We start from the raw sequence: 12,461 nt of genomic DNA on the forward strand, positions 1-12,461 counted from the left end.
CATAGCAGTGAAAGTTAACATTATGTTTCCCGAATTACATCACCAAGAGGTCAAATATATAGTGAAAACAATAGTGGTCCTAAAACGGAACCTTGAGGAACACCGAAATATACAATTGATTTGTCAGAGGACAAACCATCCACAGAGACAAACTGAAATGTCAGAACTTGTCAGAACCAGGCCAGAACTTGTCCGTGTAGACCAATTTGGGTTTCCGATCTCTCCAAAGGAATGTGGTGATCAATGGTATCAAAAGCAGCACTAAGGTCTAGGAGCCTTGGTCTGACGCCATTAAACTGTAATTTACCACCTTCCCGAGTGCAGTCTCATTGCTATGATGGGGTCTAAAACCAGACTGAAGCTTTTCGTATACATTGTTTATCTTCAGGAAGGCAGGGAGTTGCTGCGCAACAGCTTTTCCAAAACATTTTGAGAGGAATGGGAGATTCAATATAGGCTGAGTTTTTTATATTTTCTGGGTCAAGGTTTGGCTTTTTCAGGAGAGGCTTTATTACTGACACATTTAGTGAGTTTGGGACACATCTGGTGGATAGTGAGCCGTTTATTATGTTCAACATAAGAGGGCCAAACACAGGAAGCAGCTCTTTCAGTAGTTTGGTTGGAATAGGGTCCAGTATGCAGCTTGAAGTTTTAGAGGCCATGACTATTTTCATCAATGTGCCAAGAGATATAGTATTAAAAAACTTGAGTGTCTGCCTTGATCCTAGGTCCTGGCAGTGTTGTGCAGACTCGGGACAACTGAGCTTTGGAGAAATACGCAGATTTAAAGAGGACTCCGTAATTTGTTTTCTAATGATCATGAGTTCATGAATGTATCACTGCTGAAGTGAAAGCCATCCTCTCTTGGGGAATGCTGCAATTTAGTTAGCTTTGCGACAGTATCAAAAATACATTTTGGATTGTTCTTATTCTCCTCAATTAAGTTGGAAAAATAGGATGATCGAGCACCAGTGAGGACTCTTCGATACTGCATGGTACTGTCTTTCCAAGCTAATCATAAGACTTCCAGTTTGGTGTAGCGCCATTTCCGTTGCAATTTTCTAGAAGCTTGCTTCAGGGCTCGGGTATTTTCTGTATACATGGTCCTTTGCTGTTGTTCTGGGATTGATTTGCACTTTTCATACCAAAGTATGTTCATCTCTAGGAGACAGAACGCGTCTCCTTCCTGAGCGGTATGACGGCTGCATGGTCCTGTGGTGTTTATACTTGCATACTATTGTTTGTACAGATGAACCTTCAGGTGTTTGGAAATGGTTCATCCTTGGGAGCAAGACTTGTGGAGGTCTACAATTTTTTTTCTGGGGTCTTGGTTGATTTCTTTAGATTTTCCCATGATGTCAAGCAAAGAGGCACTGAGTTTGAAGGTAGGCCTTGAAATACATCCACAGGTACACCTCCAATTGACTCAAATGATGTCAATTAGCCTATCAGAAGCTTCTAAAACCATGACATAATTTTCTGGAATTTTCCAAGCTGTTTAAAGACAGTCAACTTAGTGTATGTAAACTTCTGACCCACTGGAATTGTGATACAGTGAAATAATCTGTCTGTAAACAATTGTTGGAAAAATTACTTGTGTCATGCACAAAGTAGATGTCCTGACCGACTTGCCAAAACTATAGTTTGTTACCAAGAAATTTGTGGAGTGGTTAAAAACCAAGTTTTAATGACTCCAACCTAAGTTGTATGTAAACTTCTGACTTCAAGTGTAAGTCCAGAGTATGACTGTCGCATTGAGTAGGCCCGGACATATGTTGGACAAAACCCACTGAGTCGATGATGGCTGCGAAAGCTTTTTGGAGTTGGTCTGTGTACTTTTCCATGTGAATATGAAAGTCACTAAAATGTGAATATTATCTGCCATGACTACAAGGTCCAATAGGAATTCAGGGAACTCAGTGAGGAACGCTGTATACGACCCAGGAGGCCTGTAACCAGTAGCAATAAAAAATGATTGAGTAGGCTGCATTGATTTCATTTCTAGAAACTCAAAAGATGAACTTTTTGAAATGTTAGCAAACACCGCCACCTTTGCGGGATGTGCAGGGGATATGGTCACTAGTGTACCTAGGAGAGGCCTCATTTAACACAGTATATGCATCAGGCTTAAGCCATGTTTCTGTCAGACCAATCACATCAAGATTATGATCAGTGATTAGTTCATCGACTATAATTGCCTTGGAAGTGAGGTATCTAACATTAATTAGCCCTATTTTGAGATGTGAGGCATCACAATCTCTTTCAATAATGACAGGAATGGAGGAGGTCTTTATTCCAGTGAGGTTGCTAAGGCGAACACAGCCATGTTTAGTTTTGCCCAACCTAGATCGAGGCACAGACACGGTCTCAATGGGGATAGCTGAGCTGACTACACTGACTGTGCTAATGGCAGACTCCACTAAACTGGCAGGGTGGCTAACAGCCTGCTGCCTTGCCTGCACCCTATTTCATTGTGGAGCTAAAGGAGTTAGAGCCCTGTCTATGTTGGTAGATAAGATGAGAGCACTCCTCAGTAGGCCATGCTTGGTCCTGTTTGTGGGTGAGTGGTGTTGACATGTAGGTTTGGTAATATCTCTTGACATTATATACCAATGTATGATAAGCCATCAGTTAAGAAGTATGAGCTGAGTTTGTTTAATATTTTGAGTACTAAAAATAGGATTTGAGAATAATAATAATATTGATCTGTTGCAGGTGGGCACCATGAGACATCCATATTCATTGACGGTAACGAGTTCTGGTTTGTGACGGAACCAAAGCTGCCATACGAGGAGGCTAGTTTGTACTGCAACAGCAACGGCAGCAAGTTGGCAGCACCACAAAGCTCCAACGCAGCCATACAGATCCATAATAATCTGCCACAGGTACAGAATAGTGCAATTACAGTACCGCAGTGAATAAACCAGACTTACTGTGTAAATCTAGCTAGTATAAGAAACAGTTTAAAGCTGGATTCCATAATGGTGTGACTGCCACGTTTGCTTTTAATATTACAACAACAAACACAGTTCTCCCCTGACATCAGTGCACTTACAATAGAACAGTAGAATATGTACTGCAATTTTTATTTTTAGCCACGATGCTGGATGTTCCTCTCCTCCGTTTCATCAACAGAACAAAAACAATAACGTGCTGGGGCGCTGTTTGCTCTCATGCAGACTTCAGCTTTAAGGCTTGTATATCAACCCTGACTGTGATGGATATAGAGCAGTAATGGAGTGAAAGAAGGCCACTGAACTATCCTAATAAAATGAAGAGAGAGAGAGACAGAGAGCAGCAGGGAGTGGCTTTGTTTTGTCCTAGTGTGTTTATTTATTAATTGACTTGTGACCTGATTGGGCAGATGTCGGCAGGGAAGCAGAGCTGGTGGGTGGATGTAAGAGACACTGGACACTACTTCCCCATAAGGTGAGTCATGCAGTCACATGGCAAGTCACTCCTCACCAACCAACAACCACCCCCTGACACGGTCAGACAGCAAGAGCAACACACGTTCTAAAACACTGCCTCCAAAACGTGTCTTGAGATCAAAATTCCAGTCAAATATCAGTGATGTTATTGTGTGTGTCGGTTAGAGTAAAAGTGAATGACTTTCTACTCATGTCCTCTAGGTTACCCCTTATGCAAAACTACCGGGCTACGTTCCTGGGCAGGTGTACAACCATCAGTGACAAGAACATCTTCCCAGGTGAATGGAAACGTAACTACAGTACAAAGAGTAGTTGAAATCAAGTTGTTTCCTTTAGAATCATGTAGAAAGGATTATAATGTAGGCTGTTGGTTACTAGGACACTTCCCACTGAGCACACACTAGTTGAATCAACATTGTTCAACGTAATTTGTCAACGTATTGCGACGTGGAATCAACGTGGAAAATGCTTTGGATTTGAAAAAAGTAATTAACCAGTACTATTTTCATCTGATTTCAAACAGTGTTGTAAACATTGAAATTAGGGGAAAACTTAAATAAATGTACTTAACCTGACTAATAGGTTGTTACATCAATCTAATTTCAAGACATGCTAACCTGTCACTATTACAATAACAGGGGAGGTTCGCATTTTTTGGGGGGTATGATACTTGTGCATCTAACTTTCCTACTCATCATTATTCACGATTCATTTAGGATTATCTGTGATCATGGTAGCAACCACATTCATGTAGAAGTGTTTAGAAACCTAGTATATTCTTATTTACAATACAAGTGACTCCAAAATAACACAATACAATATTTATCATACATTTTATTGGGCACAAAATAATCTGAAACAAATCCAAAACAAACAGCAAATGCATCCAACCAATGTGTAGAGTCACAAGCTTGATGTCGTCATTGCATGCAATGAATATGGGACCAAATACTTAACTTTTTAGTACTTTAATAAGCATAAGTGAATTTGTCTCAATACTTTGGTCCTCTAAAATGGGAGGGACTATGTACAAAAAGTGCTGTAATTTGAACCTCAGTCATTGTATCATTTCAAATCCAAAGTGCTGGAGTACAGAGAAAAAAACAACAAAAATTGTGTTAAGTCTCCCAATACTTTTGGAGCTCACTGTATGTTGTTCATTATATACAATAGGCCCTATATATACTATCCCAGTAGAAGATATCCTTCAAATGTTGATATTTGGTTGCGTTCTCAATTCATTATCCAGTTTGTCTACAAATGAATGATTGATATGTTGGATTCACGTCTCCATCTCAACCAACAATCTAACTTAAAGAACACCAGTAAATTTCATTTAGTCCCATTCTTGAACTTAGATTTTTGGTTCAGATGGTGAAGTGGATCCAACATATTAACTTGTAGATTTAATTTGAATTCATATATAATAAAATATCAAAAGGTAAAAAGTCATGAATATCATGAATTTGGCATCGTATTTATAGAGCTAATGGTAACTACTTCTAAATGTCTAAATGTGTTGTGTTTCCAAAGCTGAGCAGGGTACATTGAGGTTGGCATCTGGATGGTCGACTCATTCTCACTGAAATGCATTACCCCTCATATACCAGTAGGAGTCACTGTTCAGGCAGAAATCATTGGACTTCGTCTTCGCATGTTATTTGAATATACCTCTTTATTTAGGTTGAAACAATGACGTTGATTCAAACATACCATTTTACTATCAACATTGAAACAAGGCCAATTAAAATATGTCTAATCAAATCTAAAATTCAACTATTTCAACCACCCAATATACTGTATATTGAATATATTATTGAAACATTCTGTACGTTTTTATGTGGAATGTAACTCAATTTCAATGTATAAATAGTTCTGATTATTATGTCAATAAGATTGATGTAACAACCTGTTAGTCAGGTTAAGTACATTTATTTATACAGAACAAAAATATAAACGCAACATGCAACAATTTTAAAGATTTGACTTGAGTTACAGTTCATATTGAAATCAGTCAATTGAAATAAATTCATTAGGCCCTAATCTATGGATTTAACATTTTTGGGTATAGAAATATGCATCTGTTGGTCACAGATACTTTTTCTTTTTTTAAGTCGGTATCTGTTGTGACACCATTTGCCTCATGCAGCACAAGACATCTCCTTCGCATAGAGTTGATCAGGCTGTTGCATGTGGCCTGTGGAATGTTTCCCACTCCTCTTCAATCACTGTACGAAGTTGCTGGATATTGTCTGGAACTGGAACACGCTGTTGTACATTTCGATCCAGAGCATCCCAAACATGCTCAATGGGTGATTTGTCTGGTGAGTATGCAGGCCATGGAAGAACTGGGACATTATAAGCTTCCAGGAATTGTGTTCAGATCCTTGCGACATGGGGTAGTGCATTATCATGCTGAAACGAGGTGATGGCGGATGATGATGAATGGCACGACAATGGGCCTCAGGATCTCGTCACCGTATCTCTTTGCGTTCAAATTGCTATCGATAAAATGCAATTGTGTCCGTTGTCCGTAGCGTGTTCCTCCTGCCCATACCAGAACCCCACGCCACCATGGGGAACTCTGTTCACAACACTGACATACGACAAACTGCTCACCCACACAATGCCATACACGTGGTCTGCATTCGTGAGGCCGGTTGGACGTACTGCCAAATTCTATAAGACGACTTGGAGACGGCTTATGGTAGAGAAATTAACATTACATTCTCAGGCAACAGCTCTAGTGGACATTCCTGCCGTCAGCATGCCAATTGCACACCCCTTAAAAGTTGAGACATCTTTGGAATTGTGCTGTGTCATAAAACTACACATTTTAGAGTGGCCTTTTATTGTCCCCAGCACAAGGTGCACCTGGGAAATGATCATGCTGTTTAATCAGCTTCTTGATATGCCGCACCTGTCAGGTAGATGGATTATCTTGGCAAAGGAGAAATGCTCACTAACAGGGATGTAAACAAATTTGTGCACACCATTTTAGAGATTATTATTTTTTTGTGCGTATGGAACATTTCTGGGATCTTCTATTTCTGCTCATGAAACATGGGACCAACACTTTACATGTTGCGTTTAAATTTTAGTTCAGTGTAAGTGTAAGTTTTACCCTAATTTCAATGTTTATAATGCTGGTTGAAAATAGTACCGGTTTGACAACTTTATTCATTTCAAATTGGTTGACACATTACGTTGAAACAATCTTGATTCAACCAATGTGTGCCCAGTGGGTTGTTACCTTTTATGGTTCAAATGTGACCGGTCACACACACACACTCACTCAGACACACTCCTGCCCCTCCAGAGTACGAGTACAGCTGTGAGCTGCAGCTGCCATTCGTGTGTGAGAGACACAACACCACGGCTATAGAGACCCACTCTGGAGAGCCTCACCCCAATGGTCTGCCCTGTGAGAGCGGCTATTTAAGCTTCAGGGACAAGGTCAGTCTGTCATACACACACACACACACACTGGAGACTGTCATATAGTAACAGCTGGAATGGAACGGTATAAAACACATGGAAACCAGTTGAGATACTGTTTAATTCGTTCCATTCCAGCCATAACAATGAGCCCGTCCTCTGATTTAGTCTACATACAGGTATATTCTGTGTAAGCCAGAGTGGGTGCGGTATATGGCCAATATACCACAACTAAGGGCTGTTCTAATGCACGACACAACGCAGAGTGCATGGATACAGCCCTTAGCCGTGTTATATTGGCCATGTACCACAAACCCCCGAGGTGCCTTATTGCTGTTATAAACTGGTTACCAACGTAATTAGAGCAGTAAAAATACATGTTTTATCATACCCGTGGTCTGAAATACCACGACTGTCAGCCAAACAGCATTCAGGGCTCAATTCACCCAGTTTCTAACAATTGTTATTGAATGTTGTCATTGCCTTTTCCAGTGCTACGTGGTGATCACGCCTCTGTACGTTACTTTTCAACACGCCAACGAGCACTGTCAGTCGATGAGAGGAACTCTACTCACTATCACAGACCAAGTTGAACAGGGTGAGTAGTGAACCTTCTAGTAGATCTCTTTTACCTGTCTCTCATGTTTGTCATTGGACAACCTTCCATTTTCCTAGACATGAGATGACCAATGATTGATGTCCCTTCGATGTCAGTCTTATCCGGCAGTTGTTGACTAGTTGCGCCTATCTGTTTGTTGTGGTCAGACTTTGTGACCTCCCTGTTGCCGGCGCAACCCCGTAAGACGTGGATTGGCCTGAAGCTCAAACAGCAGGACCCAGAGTGGGTGGATGACTCCCCGGTCTCCTACCTCAACTTTAACCCCCTGCTTCACGGCCTACGCAGGCCTATTCTCATCAACGTGAGTTCCCACTCACTTCCCTTCTCAATTCTATACAGCATGGCCACGGGGATTAGTTGAGTTATAATTTATAATTCCATCAAACCCCAGGTAGCATGTACAGTAAACATACCTCTTTTAACATTCAACTGAAACCATAGAATATTTTTACTGTAAAAATACCAGGTATACTCCCCTCATAGGGCAGTTGGTCAGAATCAGGGGTGAAAGTAAGACAGAATAGTGGAGTACCCCCATACCGGTAAAACATGAGCCTATCACAATAATTCAAACAGATTTTAACAAAACTGTAGGCTACATGAAAAATGTGTGAATAGACTTGAAAACTTGTGGAATACGCTCAAAATACGATGTGGTTCAATGATAACACTGGCAGAGATGAGTGGCCGAGACCCTCGCCGACAGCAGTGTACGCATCAATTCAGGTTACAAGACTTGTGTAGGGTTAATGGATGACAATCATAAAATGTCATTCACAACACTTTGGTCTCTGCATTTATCAAATGCCACTATATGGATGAATGCCAGAATATAAGTAGCATAATAGTTGGATTAGTAACTGTCTTGATACAGACTGTAGGCCTCACATGTAGCTTATTATAATATTAACTGCTGTGTTCCTCATGGTAAAATGATAGACCGAAATGGTCCTTTTGTCTCTGGAACAGGAGGGGAGAAATATGATTTCTTTCTTTCAGCATTTTGAGAGAATGAGAAATCTGTTGTAGCCTAAACGTGCAATTTCTTTCAGCGACATAAAAGCTGACATAACATATGCATCCAAGATGAACTCAAATACCATCAGAAACATGTTGGATCGTTTTCACAGCTTATAACTTCCTGAAAACTGGTCAAACTGATGTCATTTGGAAATCTCCCTGGTCGCTTAAGGTCCACGTGAGAAAACTCAAAAGAGAGAACTTTACTGCTGTCAGCTGGATTGTTGATGATGCATCGATCATTCTATCGATTTATGACATCCTTCTGGTGAGCAAGGCTTTATTTAGTCTTCTAAAACAATCATTAAGTAATGACAAGAGAAGCTGCACGTATCTAATTATGGACAAGTGGACAAACAAGTCAGCCAAAAGTCGGAAATTATAAGGAGAAAAAATCTGCTTGAGGCATAAATATTTTATCATTTGTTTTGCACCCTGTCCTTCCACCGTCCCTGAGTAACGAGAGCAGGTAGCCTACATCAGCCTTTTTGAAGTCATTGTTTGAAAATCAGATGACAACATGACTGGTTGTGTTTATGTCATATTAAAAGGTTAAAAGTTAAGATGACAAATTTGGACTATTAGGCCCATAGAGAGTGAATAGGGTTTCTATATGTAATTCCATGATTTGGCCCATAAAAAAATAAAAATAAACACGTTCACCAATAGGTGGTCTCCATACCGGGAAGAAATACAATGTTTATTTTACTATGATAGACACGTTACTATGATAGACTATACTAAATACCAGTCTCTAAAAAACATGTTCCACATCTGTTTCAAAGTTCAAGGTCATCATCACCTATAACTAACTCTCTGTGTCCCTGTTGTTGTTGTGTCTGTCTGCAGTTTCATGACCCAGAGAGCATGGAGCTGTGTGTCTTCATGTACAACGACCCCAGCTCTGCTATGATGGGCTCCTGGGACTACACCCCCTGCTCTGACCAGCAGCATGTGGCCATCTGCCAGCACTACGCAGGTACACCACCGCTACCTAGCAGCAGAGGGCGCCAAACACAACCAATTATCTGTGCTTATCTTGTCCGTTTTGGTGAAAGAACGGATGACGCGTGGACCCTACAGTCAGAAGGCTTGTGATAGAAAGACTCTTGATATTAAGTGTCTTTTACATACAGAAATTAAGTGTATGAAGTAGACTGATATTATTGATAGTTGTTACTTGATATTGCTACTGTTTAGCGGAGTGGAAATTGAGCATATCGAATAGGGTTTGAACCCTCGCCTAAATCCCTCTTATGTTCTCAGACAAGCCAGAGGAGCCCCAGTTCCAGTTGGAGCCGTTCCAGGTCAACAATCACACCTTTAAGCTGCTTCAGAAGAACATGACGTGGCACGAGGCTCTGGCGGAGTGCAGGAACCAGAACATGGATCTGGCCAGCGTAGCCGACACCCTGCAGCAGTCGGTCCTCACCGTGCACGTCACCCGCGCAGGCAGCCCCATGTGGATCGGCCTCTTCAGCGCAGACGTATGTGGCCATAGCTTTTCACCCTAACCCGTTGCTGTTCGCAGATCTTTTTTTATTTATTTTTTATTTCACCTTTATTTAACCAGGTAGGCTAGTTGAGAACAAGTTCTCATTTGCAACTGCGACCTGGCCAAGATAAAGCATAGCAGTGTGAGCATACAACAAAGAGTTACACATGGAGTAAACAATTAACAAGTCAATAACACAGTAGAAAACAAAGGGGGGGGTCTTTCTGAAAGAAAGGGATGGGTTTAAGGCAATATGGGAAAGCAAACAACCCGTAGACCATTGGGAGGCTAGGTGGCGCCGTCACCATGTAGAATAGGTCACACCCATCCTGTTCCTTCACTGAAGGATAGTGACTGATTTCATAATGACGATTTCACACATTCTACAGTGCAGGTCAAGTTAGTTCTTAATTGACTTGCCTGGTTAAATCAATAAGGAACTCACTCAGCGTTTTGTATTGTCAGGTTGGTGTCCACTACCACTGGACAGACCACAGTCACACGGTGTTTAGTCGCTGGTCCTCAGAGCCCACCGTTGGACACTGTGTCTTCCTGGACACGGACGGCTTCTGGAAGGCTACAGAGTGTATGGAACAGTTGGCAGGGGCTATCTGCCATGTTCCACACGGTAAGACAGTAATAGAGTAAGCGCTGGGGTCTTGTAATGTAATGGTCGCAGGTTCAATTCCCACAAGGATCACATACCAAAAGTGTAAGCACTTTGGATACAATTGTCTGTTAAGTGGCATAATTAAAATGAGACCGGAGGAAAATTAACCAACCTCAGACAGCAACTGTGTATTTTTTTAAATGAATGAACACTTTCAATGTATCCAGAAGAGAATGTCACCACCCATGAGGACAACGCTGTGAACTGTCCTCACAAGAGCAGCGGACCAAACTGGATCCCCTTCAAGAACAACTGCTACATCTTCCAACTGGCATCGTCCAGATGGGAAGAGTTTGACATGGGCCAGATACTTCAGACATGCAAGAAACTGGGTAAGGAGCAAGGACACTGTTTGGCACAGACATCAGTCTGTGAAGAACTCCATAAACAAGATGCATATTATAAACATGCCTTATAGTCTCAATTAGAAATGCGAAAAGAGGGAGCTCTGCTTTGGCATCAAATATAAAGACAAAGAGTGATGCTCATTGGAGAATGGGGTACAATTTATAGCAACCAAATGAAGTTGCAGCTGTGTGAAAACATCATACTTCCAAAAATCCAAGGCATTCTCTCTTGTGGAAAAGTTTTTAAAAATCCTTCATTTTAGCAGCTATTGCAGAGCAAAACATTCAAACTCACCAACGTGTATTGCTCACCAGTCTTCCTCAGGGTTCACAGGTGCATAGTAGTGACAGGTGAAATGAATGATCATAAATTAAAGGGCCGTGGACAATATTAACCAATAGATAATGAGGAAATAATGCCCCCACCCCCCAAAAAAATATAAATAATAATACAAGTAAATCAATCAATTATAACTATTGGCCAATACAATGTTTCACACAAATAAACAACTCAAGATGAATAAAAGATATATAGGAGCTAAATCTATTTCATTGTTCAACCTTGAAAGACAGTAGCTTTGAGTGTGTGCATCCAGAAAGTAAAAGACACTGAAGCCTGTAATCTCCCCTCTTGTTGATGGATACCACCTCTATGGCCATGGCTTTAAGCAATTGCGGGCTACCATGGCCAGCTTGTTGGTAATGCACGGCCGTGGGATAATTGTCATTCACTGTTTTGATGGCATATTTATGTTCTGCCAGTCTGTCTTTTAGCGTTCTTCTTTGTGCGACTAATATAAAAACAACACCACGGGCACTCCAACCTATAAACAACAAACGCAGGGATGCAATTCACAAAAGATTGGATCTGGTAAGTTATTTTCTTGTGTCATTGAACGTCTTGTTTTTTTTTTTATGTTGGGGCGGTGGTTGCAGTGTCCGCACAGAAAGGTACCAGAGGGTTGGTTTTGACTGTGGGGGGAGTTTATGACTGCACCAGCTTCTCCCTTCGGGTTGGAGCGCGTCCAGAAGAAAAGCATGGAAGCTCAGTGAAAACTTCACCTAATGCAGGGTCACTTTTTATGTTACTCCAATTCTGTTTGATGATATTCTTTATTTGAGATGCCTCTCTGCTGTACTGGGTAACAAAATAGATTTGGTTGGACTTTTGGGGCCTTTGTTATTGTCTAAGCATATTTTCTCTTTCCATGGACTCTGTGTGGAGCTGTAGCAGTTCATTTCCAGATGATCGAAACAGCAAAACTTTGTTATCTGTATCTTCCGTACCACATGATTTTATCAAAAAATTGATTAAGAGGATAACAAACAAAAAATCTCTCCAACCATAGTCCTAAAAACACATTTGCGTAGTTGGGTGCAAAAACAGGCGGCCATTACTGTCCATTTGACTTGTCTGTAGAGTTGGTCCTGAAAAAGAACG

The 12,461-nt window shown here is 41.0% G+C and overlaps 1 protein-coding gene across 1 annotated transcript in view; it reads left to right on the forward strand.

Annotated features, from left to right (window-relative positions):
- Window positions 1-12,461, forward strand: part of LOC109884439 (lymphocyte antigen 75-like) — a 49,348-nt gene that overhangs the window by 21,270 nt on the left and 15,617 nt on the right. The window contains exons 17-26 of the mRNA XM_031792428.1: window positions 2,716-2,885; window positions 3,365-3,429; window positions 3,633-3,709; window positions 6,751-6,887; window positions 7,362-7,467; window positions 7,635-7,789; window positions 9,358-9,487; window positions 9,775-9,995; window positions 10,469-10,631; window positions 10,841-11,005. Coding sequence (XP_031648288.1) covers window positions 2,716-2,885; window positions 3,365-3,429; window positions 3,633-3,709; window positions 6,751-6,887; window positions 7,362-7,467; window positions 7,635-7,789; window positions 9,358-9,487; window positions 9,775-9,995; window positions 10,469-10,631; window positions 10,841-11,005 — 1,389 coding nt within the window. The remainder of the gene's footprint in view (window positions 1-2,715; window positions 2,886-3,364; window positions 3,430-3,632; window positions 3,710-6,750; window positions 6,888-7,361; window positions 7,468-7,634; window positions 7,790-9,357; window positions 9,488-9,774; window positions 9,996-10,468; window positions 10,632-10,840; window positions 11,006-12,461) is intronic.

Source organism: Oncorhynchus kisutch, linkage group LG16 (assembly GCF_002021735.2).
Source record: "Oncorhynchus kisutch isolate 150728-3 linkage group LG16, Okis_V2, whole genome shotgun sequence".
In the NCBI taxonomy this organism is placed as follows: Eukaryota; Metazoa; Chordata; class Actinopteri; order Salmoniformes; family Salmonidae; genus Oncorhynchus; species Oncorhynchus kisutch.